General features: G+C 44.5%; 2 protein-coding genes across 3 annotated transcripts in view; one reads left to right on the forward strand and one right to left on the reverse strand.

The window, feature by feature from the left end:
* The window catches only part of RBBP4 (RB binding protein 4, chromatin remodeling factor), a 15,916-nt gene extending 13,056 nt beyond the window's left edge, over positions 1-2,860 (forward strand). For both annotated transcript variants that reach the window (XM_065930320.1, XM_065930321.1), the window contains exon 12: positions 1,888-2,860. In XM_065930320.1, the coding sequence (XP_065786392.1) occupies positions 1,888-1,953 (66 nt within the window). In that variant the 3' untranslated portion in view covers positions 1,954-2,860. The remainder of the gene's footprint in view (positions 1-1,887) is intronic.
* On the reverse strand, positions 2,337-19,816 carry SYNC (syncoilin, intermediate filament protein). The gene is made up of 5 exons (XM_065930319.1): positions 19,639-19,816; positions 12,416-13,589; positions 5,731-5,855; positions 5,463-5,539; positions 2,337-4,170 (listed from the first exon to the last, which is right to left on the reverse strand). The coding sequence occupies exons 1-5, from the start codon at positions 19,689-19,691 to the stop codon at positions 4,160-4,162; spliced, it is 1,440 nt and encodes a 479-aa protein (XP_065786391.1). The 5' UTR covers positions 19,692-19,816; the 3' UTR covers positions 2,337-4,159.
* Positions 19,817-20,492: the final 676 nt, after the last annotated feature.

Here is a 20,492-nt window from a genome sequence, read left to right on the forward strand (position 1 = left end):
AATTGGCAGCTCTGTTCAGTTTACTCCCACCATGTGACTTCACCTGTACATGATTAAGTGGCTACTCTTATCTGGTTGTCCCAGTGTCAACATCAAAGAGAACCATTTCTCCATGAAGCTTGCCTAGATTACAAAAACATTCCCTGCCATTTTATGCCCCAGTTGAAGGTGATCACCCTGCTTTGAATTTTCAGGGCACTTGGGATTTAATAAAAATAATTGTAATGTCTGATAATGTTGCAATCCAAGAAATGATTACCTTCTGGACATGAATGGTGGTGATATTTGCATACACAATGTGAATGGACTTAATGCCACTGAACTATACAGTTAAAAATGGTTACGATGATAAACTATGTTATATGTCTTTTACTACAGTTTAAAAAACAATAGCATGACTTTTAAATGACAGTGGCTGAATAAATGAAAATTATTCTAAAGAAATATTTAAATTGTCTCAGAGTAGATCTAGAACCAGGAAGAAGCAAGTGCCAGAGGTGAGATTTTCGCTCAGCATGAGGAAAAGCATTCTGATATTCAGAGCTTTCCTATTAACGCTATTAATCAAAAATAAGTAAGATGGGAGTATTTGTGTCCTATGAGATTAACACATGTTCTGCATCCATACTTTGGAATATTATGTATCAAAAAGAAGTGTACTAGTTTTGTACACTATTCATGATACACTGATAAGCTGGAAAAAAGCAGATTGTAGAACAGCATGATAGAATTTCCTCATTAAAATTTGGGTTTCTAGTCTTATGTTTAATTATATGTAACTATTTGATAGAAGGCTATTTACCAAAATGTGGTTGGTATGTTTAGGGAATGCTTGTACTCTTGAGATTTCCTGAGTAGCAGAAGTCTCTATTGCTATTTATAAGTAGCCCCTTGTGCCCAAACTGGGGCAGAGGGGGGCGGCAAGGTTGTGAGAAAATTTACAGCCAAGTGGGACAAAGTGCTTGGGTAGCCTGAGCTATCAGAGCTTGACACTGGCCTCTGAAGTCTTGTGGGCGTGAGCCCTTGGTCACAGATCTGCCTCCGGGTGGTCAACATCAGGATTGAACTGTTCGACACCCCATTGGTGTCAGGGGAAAAGATACCACACAACTGTTGTCAGACTGCTCACACAATTGTATACATTCTTTGTCCCTGTAGTCTAGTTATAAGCTACGACTATCCCATCCTCTGCAGCATCTGTCCTAGTGGTTTGTGCATAGTAGATACTAAGAACAGCCAAGTAGTACATGTAGAGTTTACTTTATGCAAGAACAGTTTCTCTTTTAAAAATATTTATAAATTGAGATTTGATTTTGAAACATGGTTTTTTTGCGGCCTGGGGATTCTTTTCTTCCCCCATGTACAATTCAGCGAATTTTAGTGTAGTCACAGCATTGTGCAACCATCACTACAGTTAGTTACCCCAGAAACCACCCCCATACCCAGTAGTCATCCCTCCTGTTTGCCTCTAGTCCACCCAGTACTAGGCAGCCATCACCCTACTTTTATTTATCCATTCATCAGTTGATGGACATTTATGTTTTTACTTATTATTATGATTAATGTCTGATTAAAAGATTCAAGGTTAAAAAAAAAGATTCAAGGTTGATTATCAAGACAAACAGTAACCATACTTCAGTTTGGGGGGAATATCTTAATGGGGAGGTGGTTGGCGTATGGCCAACTGCCTGTTTTTATTAGCCCACAACTATACTCATCCATTTGCAGGTGTCTATGTCTGCTTTTAGCAAACCACTGCAGAGTTGAATAGTTAAAACAGACTATATACCCCACAGACTGTCTTCCTGGCCTCATCTATTTTCAGCCTTAACTTCAAGAAGTAGCCTTCATGTTTCCTCAGTACCCTTTTCTCTTTGTTTTTGGCAGGCAGAGAACATTTATAATGATGAAGACCCTGAAGGAAGTGTGGATCCGGAAGGACAAGGATCTTAGATCATGTCTGCACTTGTGATTTTTAGACTCCCCTTTTCTTCCTCTCAACTCTGAGATTGATTTAACACTGGTTTTGAGACACAGACTTTGTTTGGTTATCCCTCTATAATAAGTTCTGTCAACAATGTTATTAGTCCAAACAGAAGGTGTTTTCTAAATATTAACTGGGGGCTTCTTGATTCAGCAAAGCCACAGACTTATATTTAAATTTTCTTTAGAAATTTTCTAGTAACAGAGGTCTAAAAGTAGCCACAAAAGGGGGAATATTGTGTGTGGTTATTTTTCTTTTTATGCTATATCCCCAAGTTTTTCAGACTCATTTAAGTAAAGGCTAGAGTGAGTAAGAAATAGAGCCAAGTGAGGTAGGTGTCTGAGCCATGAAGTATAAATACTACAAGATGTTGTTTTTATTCAGGAAATAGGGGAGATTCAAGTCATACAAATTCCTACACGCCGAACTTTCCAGGATGCACATTTCCTTACATAGACCAGTCTCCTCTCAGTTTATTCAGTTAAGTCAAAACAATGTGTTCCCTCTTCCCCATATATTTTTGCTTGTTAGTGTATTTCTTGAGCTGTTTTCATATTATTTCTTTCCTTTCTGTGAAATGGTTTTTAAAAAAACTTGGGACCACCAAGTTGTAAAGCTGTACGTTTTACCCGGCAGTTACCCCGCAGGCAGGCTGTCCAGCTAAGACGAGAAGAGTGAATCAATAGCTTGTATTTGTTTTTAAAATTAAATTAATCCTGGATAAGAGTTGCTTTTTTTTTTTTTTAAGGAGTTAGTCCTTGACCACTAGTTTGATACCATCTCTATTTTGGGTGACCTGTTTCACCAGCAGGCCTGTTACTCTCCTTGACTAACTGTGTAAGTGCTTATAATGGAATAAATTGCTTTTCTACATAACCCCATGCTGATGGGTTTTATTTAGTGTACAACATTCATCAAACACCAGTCTCTGGCTTCGAGAAGAGTTGTTCAAATGACAGTTATTTTCTGTGGTCTTTGACTACCAAGAGCAGAATTAAATATAGTAGACCCAGAGGTATAGAAAAGAGCTTTACTCCTTCCCCAGGGAAGCGAAAGACTAAAACCCTGCATCAGGTGTACAGATGAGGCTTTGGTAAAATAACATCCTTTTGAAATCTTATCTCTAGAGAACCACATGAACTTTCAAGAATGTTAGAGGCAGTGTGGCAGAGAGAATTTAAGGCAGAATTTAAATTTTGAAAAGGTGTTTGACCTTTTCTCATAGAGGTTGAATCTCCTCAGTGTATTTCACTGGGGCCTGTACTTAGAGGTTAAAAAAGTAGGCTCTTGAAAGCCAAGTACCATAACCAGATAAAATGCTTGGTTCTTTGCCAAATACCCAGTCTAACTGAATAGATCACTCTCACCCAAAATCATTTTCATAAGGTAAGATATTTTAGGAAAGCTGGATTGGTTCTTTTTTGTTTTTTTTTTTTAAGTGAGTAGTTCTTCTAGAGTGTAGTGAAAATACCTTGACACAAGAGTAAACCTACATGAATCAGCATAGATTTAAAAACTTTGTAAAGGAATTCAGTTAAAGTATAACACGGCACAAAAGGATCCAGATTGTAAACCATATACGGTTTACCCTTGAACAACGTGGGTTTGAAGTGCACAGGTCCACTTAACACAGATATTCTTCAATAGTAAATAACAATCCACAGAGGTGAAGGAATCTTTGATACAGAGGGCCAACTAAGTTATGTGCAGATTAAGCCCCACATTGTTCAAGAGTCAACTGTAATGAAAATGAGGGTGCCTTTTTTACTTCACCTGTGTTCCTGAAAAACTTTCTGGTTTGGGTCAACACAAGGCAAGGTACATTTTTCACAATACTAGAGTGTGTCCATACATTCATCCTTTACTCCGTGTGCCTGTGGAAGGTTGCTGATGGCTGACAGGAGACTCATTTTTCCGTTCCTTAGTGCACTGACATCAGTATCAGTAACATGAAATAGAATACAGCTGAGTGGACTGACAGTATTCTGCTTCCAGCCAGCCCTAGAATCTTTTTAAACAGGTCAGCCAGTATTTGTAACTTTCCCAGAGAGAACTGCTTGCCAAATCCATGACACTCCCTTCTCTGTTTAGAAAAAAGTATGTCCAGAGGGTACTTAGTGATCCTTTGCTAAGAAGTTTTTTTTGTTTCTTGGTTACAGATTCGGCAGTATGTTTCTAAACAGCCCCTGTAAGGTTGAGAGAAAAAAGGATAAGTTTAAACTTTGCAACTTAAAATAATACAGTATATAATAAAGTTTTTGTGGATTTTTTTTTTTGGCTGCGCTGTGTGGCTTGCAGGATCTCAGTTCCCTGACCAAGGATTGACCAGGCCCGGGAGCATTGAGTCCTAACCACTGAACCACCATGGGAATTCCCAGTATAAAGTTTTTAACAATAAATTTCTGAAGTTTAGTGCAGATATGTTAGGGAGAGCTTACTAGAGTGATTTGCATCTAATCAGGGATGACTTTGGTAGGGGCTTGCTAAAAATTTCATCTGCCCACATTAACTTTACCACAGGTATTACAAGATCAGAAATTCTGTAGTTTTGATTCTTTGGATTAATCATTGCCTTCTCCCAGTTGTACTCTTCATCTGATCCACACAAAGGTGTTTAACAGCTTGTTTTCTTCACTTACAGGGTTCTAGTAATCTCAAACAATAAGCATGGTCTGTTACACCTGGATAAAACACGGTAGAAGAAAATTCTAGTATGGGAGTTCCCTGGTGGTCTAGTTGTTAAGATTCGGTGCTTTCACTGCCGTGACTGGGGTTCAGTCCTTAGTCAGGAACTCTTGCAAACTGCAGAGGAGCAAAAAAAAAACCCTAGTAATTTAGGAAAAGCATCAGTTACAATAGTTAATTTGTATCCAAGATGTAGGATTAACTAGGAAACTAGTAAAAACTTACGGACTTAATCTAGTACCCAGTTTCATCTTTTTTAATCTTTAGTGTCTTGATCTAAGAGAAACTAGGACTTTATAAAGAATATGAGGACATATTGGAATGTAAAGAATCACTGGATAGGTATGTTGCTTGTTTCACAGACTAAGCAATATCATGTCCTTTGGTCTATAAACAACACCCTCTTCAGCTTTTTCAATGACTTGTTAACATGTTACTTTAGCCTTCTTGGCCTTCTTAGTCATAGTCTGAATTAGATGTCCTAACTGCCCTCTCTGCTAAAAACTTTATAAATAGCAGATGGGGTCAGGTAGGGTGAGGAAAGTAAGAATGCATAGAGCCTAGATGTTTTCTCCGGTTCCGGATTTCCTGGTGACGATCGGCATGTTTTAAGTCCTACTAGAAATTGAAACATTGCAAAGGAAGCCTGAATACTTAAACCAGGCAATTTGGAGGTATGTGTCCTCCTGTTATTCCTAAATGATGTAATTTGTTATTAGACACAATTCTTTTTTGAAGCATTAGTCTTGTTAGGAAAGCGACAGCAAGGCAGACTTGTAACCGCAAGTATCACCTTGAGACTGTGTCTCAATTCCACCTGTCTCAGAAGTGGGAGCATTAGCCTGTTCCAGGCTCTTAGGTAGCATAGCCCTTCAAAAAAAAAAAAAAAAAAAACAAAACCATTTTCCTTCTGTTCATGGATGAGCACAATTTGACAGTTTCCCCCAATTTTTTTTTTCTTCTTTTCACTGTCAAGAGAAATTTCTCATGAGCAGCATCTGCCCTCCCCACCATTCCCTCAACCAGTGTTGGTTGAGATTTGGGGAGCAGCAAAAACTGACTTGTAAGTTGCGAGCTCTTCAGCAAGGCTGACTCTTAGCTGCTCCATCTCTTTGTTCTTCTGTTGCTGGAGTTGCACCCCGCTTCTTAGCTGCCTCTGTCTTTCTTCCATTTCTTCCAGCTGTTCCTGCATGAGGGTCAAGCACATCTCTAATGAGCCAAACAATAAAAACCTGATGTCCATTATTATAAAGCATTTCTTTACACACTATTTAATTTCCATAGCAGTGTTGAGATTGAGAAAATGAGATTCAGAGAACGTGTTTTGATGTTTTTGAAAATGGTGACCCAAAAGCAGTCTTGCCTGAAGTACTGGGGAGGATTTTGACCACCTAATTGGTGAACTAAGAATTTTTATAGACCCTTAATGTGAAGTTTGTTTCCATTAAGATAATCAGTTTTTATAGTACCCTACAACTGTAAGCAGGTATCTTTGAATAACTGTATTTGAAGCTCCTTGAAGTCAGACATAGCTTTACTTAGTACTTAACCACAACATGACATGCAGGTAGATGCTATATTAATGAGGGTATCATAGTTGTTAATTTCCTGTATCCTTTGCTTCTTATATCAGGGCAATTTGTTCTAAAGTGCTAATTTGGAAAATGAAGGTGCTATGCCCTGGAGGCCCTTGAGTCTCAGATAACTTTCCCGTTATGGCAAAACCAGGCGGGATCATTCTACAAATTTTCTCTGCAGATTAATGTCTGCAGAATGACATTAAGGAAGATGTCAGCAAGTCAGTCTGTGGCTTGGCTGCTAGCTGGCGTGGATCCTCAGAAAGCATGGGGGAGTTGGGAAGGAAAGGGAGTGCTGAAATTGGAAGGCATATTTTTAAGGGGCAGTAACTTCATTTCAGATTTTGAAGAATAGTAAACTTGGAATCCAGTTCAGGCGCATACTCTTGATGGTGGTTGCTCAGTTGTGTCCAACTCTTTGCAACCCCATGGACTCTGTAGCGCACCAGGCTGCTCTGTCCATGGGACTTTCCAGGCAAGAATACTGGAGTGGGTTGCCACTTCCTTCTCCAAGGGATCTTCCCCACCCAGGGATTGAACCTGCGTCTCCTGCATTGCAGGGGGTTTCTTTACCAACTGAGCCAACAGGGAAGCATGTTCTAAATAGAATGATCTAAATAATTTGTTCTCTGAGTCATCCTTGGTATACCTCAGGCATGTCAGTCTGCAGTGTTTGATACTGTAGCTGAATCTCCGCTTTCATCATACATTGTTCAAAGGTCTTTTTTTAGGGCCTAGTCAGGTGGCACAGTAGTAAAGAATCCACCTGCCTCTGCAGAAGACTCAGAAACTCGGGTTTGATCCCTGGGTTGGGAAGATCTGGAGTAGGAAATAGCAACTCACTCCAGTATTCTTGCTTGGGAAATCCCATGGACAGAGGAGCTTGGCAGACTATAGTCCATGGGGTCACTAGAGTCAAATATGACTGAGCTCCATCCAACACATAACCATACTTTGGCACCAGGCAGAGATGGGGCCTTACCATCTAAGCATATTATCTAAAAGCATTTGCATACCTCTGTGCCCCAGTTTCCCAAGCCTTGCTATCTAGTAAACCTGTCATTTGCTGGATGTACAAAAGAACATGCTTGTAAAGACAATCTGTACTGTCACTGATAAGCTCTTGACAGGGAGACGCTGTCACAGAATGAAGTATTACTACAGTGACAGAAATGAAGGACAGTCTCCATTCTTAATCCTATGTAGCATCATTGGGTTAGTTTTAAAAACTGCTTTATCAGGACTTCCCTGGTGGTCTAGTGGTTAAGACTGCTTCTACTGCAGAGGGGCACGAGTTTAATCTCTGGTCAGGAAACTAAGGTCCCACATGGCCAAAAAAAATACCACCCCACATTTTATCATTCAGTCTTTCATAGGCTTTCTTTAGTCTGTCATTCAGACTCCTCCTAGTTTGACCCTTACTTCTAACTAGGACCTCCATTACTCCTCTAGTCTACACTGTCCAGTATGGAAGTCACTGGCTACACGTGGCTTTTGTTTTGTTCTTATGGCCACGCTGCCTGGCATGTGGGATCTTTAACTCCCAATCAGACTGTAGGTTCTTAGATCTTAGTATGTCTGGCACCCTCCATATAATGCTTATTGATGTGAAGCATGCAGATAGTAAGCATATTCCATCTTTTGGCGCTAGAAGTCTTCCAACTTCAAGGTAAAAACTTGATCACTCTCAGGAAACTTACCCCACCCCCTGCAACCAGTCACCAAATTCTGCCCATTTTACCTCACATCTCTCTCCTCTCCCACTAAGTGGTCTTTCCAGGCTCTTTCAATCTGCCCTCCACACTGCCACTTAGAGTGCACCATTAGAAGTGGTTTACAGATACTATGAACAAGCTCATTCATTGCAGTAGACCCATTAATCCCATTTCACATGTGAAGGAGCTGAACCACAGGTTAGTAATTTGTCCAAGGTTTCCCAGTTAGTGGTAGAGCCAGGATTTGCCATTAACTTAGAGCTTATACTCTAACAGTTGCCTTATTGCCTTCACATAAATAGATAAAAAAGCAGAGATAATATAGATGCATGGGTGCTAAGTTGCTTCAGTAGCGTGCGACCCTATGGATTGTAGCCTGCCAGGTTCCTCTGTCCATGGGATTCTCCAGGCAAGAATACTGGAGTGGGTTGCCATGCCCTCCTCCAGGGGATTTTCCTGACCCAGGGATTGAATCCACGTCTTTTAACATCTACATTGCTAGGCGAATTCTTTACTACTAACTCCACCTGGGAAGTCCAGATACATAGATAGGCGGACTCTTAAATGGTCTTCAAACTTTTCCATGAAACCCCAGGAGGAGGCTGGAGTGTACATGTCACTCTTTAGTTAGTAGCTCTACTTTTACCTGTTTTTTTTTTTTATGTTTACATGTTGCCATTCCATATAACATTGTTTTGGGGAGTCTGTGGCTTTGAAGAAAACCTTTTTAGGAAAACCACTGACCTAAAGAATACATAAAGCCCTTTACAATCTGGTCCCATGCTACTTCTCCAGCCTCATCCACTTCTCAGATTTGTTATGGTCCAGCCACACTTCCCATAACATGTCTGTTTTCATGCTTTATTAGCTGTTCCCTTGGCCTAGAATGGTCTTTGTCCCTTGTTGACACAGTGAATTCATTCTTTAAGACTCAGCTCAAACACCTTGTAGTGTGAACTTGAATTGTATTCCCCAGGGTTACATCCCACCTCCATCCCTTCCTAGCTGTGTAACCCTGGACAAATGACTTCTCTGACTCACCTGTTTACTTGTTTCTCAAATGGTGACAATAGTTATACCTATCTCAGAGATAAGAATTAAATGAATTATTACATGTAAAGAACTTCAGTTATACACTAGCTATTTTTAATCCTCGTATGAAATTTCCCCCTTATTTCCCTAAGGGTAATTATACCTGCTTCATCAGTACAATGTTTTGTTCCTACAACTATTACATTGTCTATCACATTGAAGCATGTTAATTATTTCATTGATTTTAAAACTCACTTTACATACTTAGATCAGAGGTCTTAGATTTTAGGAAGTTTTATCTCATATCCTTCCTGTACTATAAACTTTTTTATCATTAATTTTTTCTTTTTGGTTCTTTTTCTGTTTTTTTTTTTTTAATTTCTTTTTGTTTATTTATTATTATTTTTTAATTGAACTATAAACTTTTTGAGGACCATGACTGTCTGCCACCCCTACCCCTTACCACTAGTTTGCATCTCTTGCCAGCACATAGCTCATTGCCTGGCACAAAAAAAAAAATTGGCTAAATATTTGTTGAATGAATGGGTGATAGTGATGAAAGCAAATTTAAAGTCACCAGTGTGAGGTGTACCCTTGAAAAGTAATCAGAAGCCATACATGGCCTTTGGCAAACAGCTTAGGAAGAAGTCATTTCGGAAAGAAGAATTATCTCTTTCAGACCTTTTTTCCTACTTTAATTGTGGTATAGAAATAGACTTTCATCAGGGTTGTTTCTCATAGAGTGATCTTTGGAAAGCTGCACAGATAATCAAATCTGAAACAAATCCAGTATAGTGATGCAAATCACTGGGGAAACAGTTCTAGAATTCTAACACTATATAAGGAAATTCTGATCCCAAGGATTCTCTACTTAGTGCATCACCATGTGAGTTAGCCTTGTCTGAAATCTAAGCATCCTCTGATTTCTCACCTCTCTGCCCCGCTCGTTCTGTAGTCAAAACTATTCTATGTTCATTCTCGCTTCCCTTCCTTTTATTTTGCTACCATTGTTTCCTCTTACCTGTAGTAGTTCCTAATCAGTCTCCCTTGCCTCTCATCTCTAACCCATTTTACACACTGCCACCAATAATGTTTCTAAAAGGAGAGCGAGGGGGACTTCCTGGTGGTCAAGTAGTTAAGATTTTGCCTACCCTGGTCCAGGAAGATTCCACATGCTCGGAGCAACTGTCCCCATGGCCATAACTCCTGAGCCCTGCTCTAGAGCCCAAGAGCCGTAACTACTGAAGCCCTTGGGCCTAGAGCCTGCGCTCCCAAACGAGAAGCCACGACAAGGATCTCGTGCACCACAATTTAGAGTCGCCCCTGCTCACTACAACTAGAGAAAGCCTACACGCAGCACCGAACACCCAGTGTAGCCAAAAGTAAATACATTTTTTAACTAAAAAAATAAAAGAGCGAGGATCATGTTAATCCCTTGATTAAATATCTTTAAGGAGCCAACTGACCACTGAATAAAGTCCAAACTCCCTAGGCTGGATTTTAAAGTCTAATAGGATCTGCCCTGACCTACCTTCACAGTTCAACTCACTCTCAGTTTTTCACCTTTCGCCTGCAGCCAAGTTACTAATTATATTTTTATATCTATTGGATTAAATAATATGTTAGGGACTTCCCTGGTGGTCCAGTGGTTAAGACTCTGAGCTCCCAATGCATGTGGCCTGGGTTCAACCCCTGGTCAGGGAACTAGATCCCACATGCCACAGCTAAAGAACCTGCATGCTTCAGTGAAGACAGAAATCACACATGCTGCAACTAAGACCTGGCAAAACAAATAAATAAATTAATTTAAAATAAATAAATAATATGTTAAAATTACCTTCACCTATTTCTCTTTTATGTGGCTATTAGAAAATTTAAAATGATATTTGAGGCTTGCATTATATTTATGTTGGACAGCACTAGTCTAGATCTTGCCTATACTTCAGTACTTAAATAACACTGTCTTCTGTTACAGGTTCTCTGATTTAATCCATGGCTAAAAATAATCTCATCCCATAGCACTCTTATCTGTACCTCTCTTAAATCACATGGGTGATTTAATCTACCCTGGGTTACAGTTATTAAAGTAACATCTGATTGAGTATCAGCTGTTAAGAATAGTATTTGTTTATGCAAAAATAATTAGCACCCTTTCACTAGATTATGACCCCGAAACAGTGCAGTGGAGGTGGGGGTCAGTGTTGGGTGAGTAAATATGTATAGTTTGAAGGCATTCAATACTATGACCCCAAAACTCTATTGTTTTCATAATATAAGCTATAGAAAGCTTGACAAAATCTTCAGTGAAGTGAATGCAGCCATTTTCAACAGAGGACATCTTCCTTATGGATAAGTCAAAATCTCTGGGATTTTTAAGTTCATCCAAAAAAATGTGTGTTTCAAAAGACAAAAATACTGCTGTGAAAAGCACCACAGTGTGGTCTTATGGCGCCCAGCAGCAAGGAAGTCAGCACTTAACTGATGCATACTCTTGAGCCTGGTGGCAGAAATAAGTAAAACATACTCCCTACCTTCTGAAAGCTCGGTCTGTGGGGGAGAGAACTGTTTATGCACTTAGTGTTTAGATCCCATTTTGTTCTAAAAGGGATTAGGACTGGCTCACAATCAGAAATAGCTTGAATACGATTGAAATGGTGACAAATGCACAAAAAAGGAAAAGGAGGGATAGAGGTTTATAGATTTCATCCCAGCTTTTTAAGACTGGAAAACTTCAAAACAGAGATCAGATAGGTGGGACTTGAGAGTGAATACCGGGGAGGGGAGAGAATGAATTCTATCTGGCCTCATTCCCTTCTGCTCTATCTAAACCCAAGGGCGATTCACTCAGAATCGGAAAATGGTGCTGTGGAAAGAGCACTTAAATATTTGGGGTTGGTCAGACTAGAGTTCAAATTACTCCGACTCACTGGGCCTCAGTTTCCTCATCTAGGAAAAATGATAATAGTTGACATGGAGGATTAAAGAAGATCATTGGTGTAAAAGTGTCATGGAAACTAAGAGTGCAGGTAACTGTCAGCCCTAGCAGGCCTGAATGAATGAAATGGAAAATGGCTTAAAGAAGCGAGTGACTGGCCCATGGAACAAATTGCTCTTCTCACATATGCTAGCCTGGTGACTCAGATGGTAAAGCGTCTGCCTGCAATGCCGGAGACCCGGGCTCGATCCCTGGGTCGGGAACATCCCCTGGAGAAGGAAATGGTACTCCAGTACTCTTGCCTGGAAAATTCCATGGACAGAGGAACCTTGTAGGCTACAGTCCATGGGGTCGCGAAGAGTTGGACACGACTAAGCGACTTCACTTCACATATGCTAGCATCCTTCAGCCCACAGACATTTGGCCCGGTCCCCTTTTCCTCCCTAAACTAAAAGACTGGCCTTCCTCCCATGCCCAGTGGGCCTACCCGGTACTGCTGCACCTCCTCGTCCCGTTTTTGCCTCACAAGGGTGATCTGGTCCTCCAGGTTCCTGTTTTGCAGGTGGAGTTGCTGGGCTTGTGTCTGCAGTGGTCTCAGGGCCTCCTTCATCTCCTGGATCTCGGCCTGGGTTTTCTGCAGAGCTTTGGCCGCGGCTTCTTTCCTCTCTAGGAGCCGCAGCAGCTGAGGCTCGTACTCCTCTTCCAGGCCCTGGCGGCTCTCTGCCATGAGGCTCTCGAACCGGGCAGAGAGCCGCCGGCTCTCCTGGAGAAAGTGCCCATCCCTCTGACTCGGAGGTGCTTCGAGCTGTTGCCGTAACTGCTGCTCCTGCTTCTGATAGGCCTCCCGGAGCTGGATTAGCTCCTCTGAGAGCTGGGCCGCCCGGGTGGTCAGCGCTTCCCGGAAATCGGCAAACTGGGCCACGTCCTGCCGGCGGCACTCCAGCTGGTACTGGTAGGCCACGCACTCCTTGGTCACCTTGAACAACTTCTGCTTGACCAGTCGGATCTCCTCCCTCAGCCCATCCCTCTCGAGCTCTGCCTGGGCATGCAGTTTGTAGGCGGCCAGGATATCCCGGTGGACCTGCTGCACCTCCTGCAGGGCGGGCTCCCGGAGCAACACAAGCTCATGGATGAGTTGATCCCTTTCCTCTTCCAGCTGGGCCACGGCTTCAATGCACTGCTGGAAACGCCCCTCCAGCAATTCCAGGTCCTCTATGCTCAGGCTCCCCTCTGTGCTGGGACTCGGCCCGGCTCGGAGGCTCTCCTTGGGGTTAGACTTCTCCTCGCTCAGGACCGTGTCTCCCCCATAAACTATCTGCTCTGGGCTTGCTGTCTTCACAGGCTCTTCCACATTTAACACCCCCTCCGGCTTCACCGGCTCTTCCACATATAAAGCCTCCTCCGGCCTCACTGGCTCCTCCAGGTACAGGGCCTCATCCGGCGTCCTGGTTTCCTCAATGTGCAGCGTCTCCTCCTGCGGTTCAGTTTCTTCCACGTACAGAGCCTCATCAAGGTCACCTGTGTCCCCCAGGTAGAGAATGTCCTCTAAGTTCAAGGTCCCCTCCAAAGACAGAGTAACTTCTGGGTTCCAGGTCCCCAGCTCATACAGGGATGGAGAGTTCTCCTCTTGAAGAGGAGACATGACCTCTGGTCTTGTTTCCCTGCAAGAGAAACGACAAGGTGAGAGGGCAGTCACAGTCCTGGGAGGGTTTGTGACAAGCCGCCAGGACACACAAGCCTAGCTTGTAGCAAATTCTCACATCTCGGAGGGCAGCTGTCTGCCCCCTCCCTCCATCAGTCCACCACAACACAGCCCATTGCTTAGATCTGACACCATCCCCACGAGGTGAGTGTTGAGTCTCTGCTTACAAATCATCAAAGGACAGGAAACCACACCTGAGCCACTCTGGGTTCCATTACCAGAAGAAAATTCTAGTGTTGAGGTAAAATCTTCCCCATGGTTTTCACCTGGACTTGATTCTTCTTTCTAGGATCAGACACTAATTTCTTTTCCATGTCAGTTCTTTGAACACTTAGAGATAATTTAGTCCTACTGTATAGCATAAGGAACTATATTCAATATCTTGTGATAAACTATAATGGAAAAGAATATGAAAAAGTATATATATATGTGTGTGTGTGTATATATATATGTATATATATATATATATATATATATATACATATAAAACTGAATCACTTGGCTGTGCAGTAGAAATTAACACAACAATGCAAATCAACTACTCTTCAATAAAATAAATACTTAAAAAATAAAGAGGGGCTACAACTACTGGTGGTCCAGTGGTTAAGAATCCATCTGCCAATGCAGGGGATGCGGGTTCAATCCCTGGTCCACATGCCACGCCACAACTACTGAAACCTGCTGCAATGAGAAACCCACACACCTCAACTAGAGAGTAGCCCCCGCTTGCCACAACTAGAGAAAGTCTACACACAGCGACAAACACCCAGCACATCCACAAACGAATAAAATAAAGAGAACTGATTCATCCTTAAGTAGTCCATGCATGCCAAGGTTTCCAGTACCCTCCTCATTTGGGTTACTTCTTACGGTTCCAAGGTAACAGATTCATTATCCCTTGGGGATGGGTATAGGAAGCAGAGTCCAGATGTACTCTGAGCAGTGACTCTCTGGACCCTATACTCCTACTGACATAGTCAAGATGCCCTTAACATATAGGGCAGCTCTATCATATTCTTGTTTTGACCACACCATGCAGCATGTGGCATCTTAGTTCCCTGACCAGGGATCAAACCTGTGCCTCCTGCATTGGAAGTGTGGAATCTTAACCAATGGTCACCAGGGAAGTCCCTCATATTCCTCATAAATGCTGAGTTTGAGTAAAATTCTTAAGACTTTTTCACAGCAAATGCTTTAAAACCATATCTCTTGTTCCTATAAAGCCTCATCTTAGAACTGGCCCATCCTTCCAGCCTGTCAGATGCTTTTGAATTCAGACTCTGTGCTTCTAACACATGAGCCCCTTAGCCCAGCTCTAGCTGCCTGCTAGCTTTCTCGGTTCCTGTTGAGGGATGCTCTCCTGCTGCTTTGGCCCTCAAGTGGCTTTAGTCTTTTTGTTTCAAATGCATCTTACTTACCTTGGATCTCTGAGCAGTTCTTTGAAAATATAAAATACTCTGGAAATAATAATAATAAATTACACCTTTAAAGGTCCTGTTATATGTGCCAGGCCCTGTTCTAAATGCTTTACATATATCGATTCATTTAATCCTCATAACAATTCTATGAGGTGGTTACATTTATTATTCACATTTTACAGATCAGGAAATGGAGGTTAAAGAGATTAAGTAATTTGTTCAAGGAAACTCAGATACTCAGAGAGTGCCAGTTATAGAACAGACTAAATTTGAATAAAAAAATTTTTTGGATAGAAAGTGTAAATGAAAAGCCTCACATATCAAACAAAGAATTTGATTTGTGTTGGAAAGGTTTACTTGTGTCCAGGTTTTAAGCTCTATTTCTTAGCTTCAGGTTCCCAATAAAGACTATTTTTATTCTAAACATTGTGTTCTCAGTCCTCCTCTCTACACCCCAGGAATCCCTGGCTTCCCTTTTGTAACCCCCTGACGGCGCTCGGGAAACCACGAAAGTGTGGCTTCACCAGGCCCCAGACATCACTGGCCTCATTCAACCCCAGCACCTCCAGCAAAACCTAAAGCTTGAAGACAACTCAACGATCACCTAGTTCATTCACTTCCCATTACCAGACATGGAGTGTTTTTTTTTTCCAGGTATCTTCACCTAACGTGCCAAGCATCAGGTGCCAAGTAACACCTGAAGTTACTTGGCACCTCAGACTCAACTGCCAACAAATTATCCTTCTCTCTGACTTGTTTCTCTCTTGTATCCTTCTTGTTTCTTCTCTGACTGTATTCTCCAGCTCAGAGAAATATATCACTGTATATCAGGCTGTATATCAGTGTTGTATTTTTTTTATTTTTTTATTGGATATAGTCGATTTACAGTGTTGTGTTACTTTCTGCTGTACTGCACAATGAATCAGTTACACATCTATTTACATATATACATACATACATATATATATATATAGACCCACGTTATTAAGATTCTTTTCTCATATAGGCCATTACAGAGTATGAGAAGAGTTCCCTGTGCTATACAGTAGGTCCTTCTTAGTTATCTATTTTATATATAGTAGTATGTATTCATCCATCTCAATCTTTAATTTATCCCTCCTCCTGCTTCCCCCTCCTGGTGACCATATGTTCGTTTCTTACATCTGCAATTCTATTTCTCTTTTGTAAATAAGTTCATTTGTACCATTATTTTAAGATCCATGTGTGAGAGATATCATATGATATTTGTCTTTCTCTGACTTATTTCACTCAGTATGACAGCCTCCAGGTCCATCCATGTTGCTGCAAATAGCATTGTTTCATTCTTTTTTTAAGGCTGAGTAATATTCCATTGTATATATGTTCCACATCTTCTTTATCCATGCTTCTGTCGATAGACAAGTGGTCTTTTTTTATTTTTTAGACAAGTGGTCTTTTAACAGCCTACTCACTAAAAACTGATATTTCTATCTCAGAAAGTCTCCAGCCTCCATCCTCCTCTTCAGCCCACTGCCAGGACCCTCATCCACGTCATCACCCCTCACCTGCACTCTTGTACCAGCCTTCCCATAAGCCTTCTTTCCTATCCCAGTCTAGTTTTGACAATGCTGCAACTTGCTCTAATATAAAGCAAACCATCTCGATCCACTTCACCCATAGAGAGTGAACTGCTTCACACAGATTCCAGGCCCTTCAAGATGTGGCCCCAATATAACTTTTCAGCCTCATCTTGAATTACTCCCTATGGCCCACCCAATGCTTGACTGGAACATGCATTAACTTTGTTTATATTTATTTTTATTTATTTGACTATGCTGGGTCTTAGTTGTATACACAGGACCTTTCAGTTGTGGCATGTGAACTCTTAGTTGCTGTATGTGGGATTTAGTTTCCCGACCAGGGATTGAACCCCGGCCCCCTGCATTGAGAGTCTTAGCCACTGAACCACCAGGGAAGTCCCTCAGAACATGTGTTAACTTTTATACCTCCCACTCCTACCCCACAATGTCTAAAGGGTCCAGCTGGGAGCATATAGTTCATTGTATACTGCCTGTCTAGAGGTGAGTCCTACACTGCCTGGAAAAGTGGAGCTCCTCGAACCAAGAAGGATGCACCTGCTCAGCCAGCCAGACCTACCCAGATCCTCAACAGAGTCCCTGCTTTGCCAGCAGACTGCCCTCACATCATGTTCCAGCTGAGTCCTCCACCCTAGAATGACGTAACTGCATTCAAGGCAGTATTCTAAGCATTCTCCATAAATACTCATTTATACAATACTCACGTGTGTGTTAGTCACTTAGTCATGTCCGACTCTTTGTGACCCCATGGACTGTAGCCTGCCAGGCTCCTCTATCCTTGGAATTCACCAGGCAAGAATACTGGAGTGGATTCCCATTTCCTTCTCCAGGGGATCTTCCTGACCTAGGGATCGAACCCCTGGTCTCCTGCATAGCAGGTAGATTCTTTACCATCTGACCTATAGGGTTTATCCCAATTTATAGATAAGGAAACCAAAAAGCACCAAATAAAGAACTCACTCAGAGTTCTACAACTTATACGTGGTAGAACCTGTTGAAGGCCGGCAGTCTGGCTCTAGAGCCAGGGCTCCTTTTTACCACTCTCGTCTTAGATAGAATAGGCGTTAGGTCTAACAGATACAGCAGGTATAACAGAGCTCGGCCCTAGCATTCAAAATATATTTTTATCTATTTACTTAATAAATTTCTACTCATCTTTCAAACCCTGCTGGAACCCCACCTCCTCTGTGAAGCCTCTCCCAGCTGACTCCCATTCTTGTGTTCTCAAGGCACTTTATATGCAGCTCATCTTTGCACTAAGTGCTCTGCGTTCCAGAAGTGCATCTGTCGGTCTCCCCTGATAGTCCGTTTCCTAACGACAAGCACAGTTATTCTCTGTATCCCAGGGCGGGGCTCTGTGGATGTAGGCAGCGGCAACTGACTGAGCTCCAAGGAGGAAACTTGCCCAAGGTCAAGTGGCAGGACTGGATGCAGAGTCCAGGTCTCCTGACTTGCAGGCAACGCTGTTCCCACACACCGTGTTGCCTCAGTCGCCTCCCCCGAAGTGCTAGGCCTCGGCTAGGTGCTGCCTTCACTCAGCTGCCTCTCTCTAAAGAGCCGGGAAAAAGTAGGTTATGGGGGCACCTGCCTGGTGGTCCGGTGGTTAAGAATTTGCCTTGCAATGCAGGGGACGAGGGTTCGATCCCTGGTTGGGGAACTTTGTTGTTGTTTAGTAGCTAAGCTGCGTCCAACCCTTTTGAGATCCCATTGACTGTAGCCCACCCAGCTCTCCGGCCCTTGGGATTTCCCAGGCAAGAATACTGAAGTGGATTGCCATTTCCTTCTCCAGAGGATCTTCCTGACCCATGGATTGAGCCCATATCTCCTACTTTGTCACCACCAGGAAGCCCTGGCTGGGGACTACAGTTCCCCTAAGGAAACATGCCATGGAGCACGAAGCCTGCATGCCGCAACTAGAGAGCTCCATAACTACTGAGCCCACAAGACACAGTGAAGATCCCACATGCTGCAACTAAGACCCAAGGCAGCCCAACATATAAATGATTTTTTAAAGCAGACTACAGGAGGTCTAGGGGCAAGGCAGCCAGCTCGGCTGGGGCCCCTGACCTCCGGCCTCCTTGGGCTCAAGCAGCCTGCCTCCGCCACTCTGTCCGTGCCCCTTGTAGGATCCCAGCGGCTCCCAACCCCCGCCATCAGGGCTGCGCTTGGCCGTGTTTGTGACACCACGCAGGCCTGGGTTGGTGTGTGACTGGCTGTGTGTGTACAACACTCCAGGTGAGTGCACGTGTGAAACTCGGCTCAGCTTCGTGCGGTGGTGACAGGGAAGGGGTGACAGGTGTGTGTGACTGCACGTACACCTCTTGGTACAAGAGGAAGTCCAGAGCTACAGGCTGACCTGGGGCAGAAACGCTCCCTACTCGCCCCAAATCCTTCAGCCACAGGTCCCTTCCCCCTCACCAGGGGCAAGCTGATAGTGCGGATGATGGAGGGGGCTTCCCCTCCAGGTCCCCTGGCCAGCCAAGGCCCTCCTGCTGGTCTGCGATTGGGGACCCTCCCCGACGCCCTCCCAGGCCCCAGACCGGAGAGAATGAGCTGCCTGAACAGACTCTCAACTCCAAGCTGGCAGCCGCCCAACCTTGCACCAAGCCTCTTCCACACGGCCAATTCAGCGACTTGGAGGGCTCCATGTCCAGCTGCATTTGGGGTGAGGAAGGAAAGTAAAGGGGGAGAGTCTTTGGCCACTATGGGCCATCCGGCATCTGATGGTTGATGCCGGCTAGTGTGAAGGGGTTAATCCTCACATCGCCCTAGGGAGGGGGAGGGGGAGTTATGAAAAGCCCCCAGACCAGCGGAGGTGTCGGAACCCCGGCCCCCGCCTCGCCCCGGGTCAGACTCCTCTATCACCCTCGGCGGGTGGCTCCGCCCTGTGCCCCACCCCCGCCTGGACCACCGCCCCAGTCTGCCGAAAGGCGCTCTTGGGGAGAAGGGATCCGCCCAGCACCCCCTCCCCAGGAGGGGGTGGTGACCCGGGCCTGAGAAGGTCCTTTCCTACCTCGCGGCCTGGGCGGAGCCGTCCCCGCCGCGCCGGGGCTCCGGGCTGGCCATGGCTGCGCTACCCGGCCTGGGCGGCCGCGGTATTAATAGTCGGCCCCACGGGCCGCCCGCGCCCGCCAGCCGCACTGCCAGCTGCAGCCGACACCGGATCCGCCGGCCCGGGCCGGGCGCGCCCACTTGGCCCGGGCTCCGGCCGCGGGAGGAGGGAGCGGGCCTCGCGGCCCGGGGGCGGGGAGAGGCCGCCCCTCCCGGGACCAGCGCGGGGTGGGGGGGAAGGTGTGGGAGGGGAGGTCGGCGTCTCTAAAACGAGTCTTCTTTCTCCCCATCCTTCCCGTCCGAGTGTCCATAGTTGCAGGGGCCCGGGGAGGAAGGTGGCTTGCAGCCTTAGGAGGGAGCTCTTCCGGCCGGGCCGGCCCAGGAGGGGGACAGGGTGTGGGGTTGAGGACCTCGGGGGAGCCGGCACCCTGAGCTCCGCCCGCAAGGAGGTCGGGGGTGTCCGCCGCCGCCTGGCGCCCTGCGGTAACCCCCTCGCCTGAGCGCTGTGCCCCCGCAGCTGTCGCCCAGGGCTGGAGGTGCGGGGGGACAACACCACACCCCCTGCGTTTGGGGAGAGTCGGGAGCCTGGGGCAGGGCGGTGGGAGGACCACGTGGGAAGGTTGAGTCCATATGTAACCCCGCTTTCTGTTCCCCCCGCTCACGCCGCGAGGGTTAGGGGATCTCTCCGCTCGTTCCACCTGTCATCGCCCCCCCTGCACCCCGCTTCTGTCCACTCCTAGGCGTGACCCCTCCCCCAGGTCCTTAGCCCCCCAAAGGTCAGGATCAAACTCCACACTGAAGGCTGTCTGGGTCCCT

Source organism: Muntiacus reevesi, chromosome 3, assembly GCF_963930625.1.
Source record: "Muntiacus reevesi chromosome 3, mMunRee1.1, whole genome shotgun sequence".
NCBI classification, from domain to species: Eukaryota; Metazoa; Chordata; class Mammalia; order Artiodactyla; family Cervidae; genus Muntiacus; species Muntiacus reevesi.

Excerpts from the sequence above, each read along its gene's own strand:
- SYNC (XM_065930319.1), bottom strand. The coding sequence starts at position 19,691 with ATGGCCAGCCCGGAGCCCCGGCGCGGCGGGGACGGCTCCGCCCAGGCC. Across the intron at positions 5,856-12,415 it reads AGGAGGTGCAGCAGTACCGG|GAACAGCTGGAAGAAATGGA; the intron begins GTAGGCCCACTG and ends ACCCTCATGCAG. Across the intron at positions 5,540-5,730 it reads GAAGAGCTCGCAACTTACAA|GGCTATGCTACCTAAGAGCC; the intron begins GTCAGTTTTTGC and ends TTTTTTTTGAAG.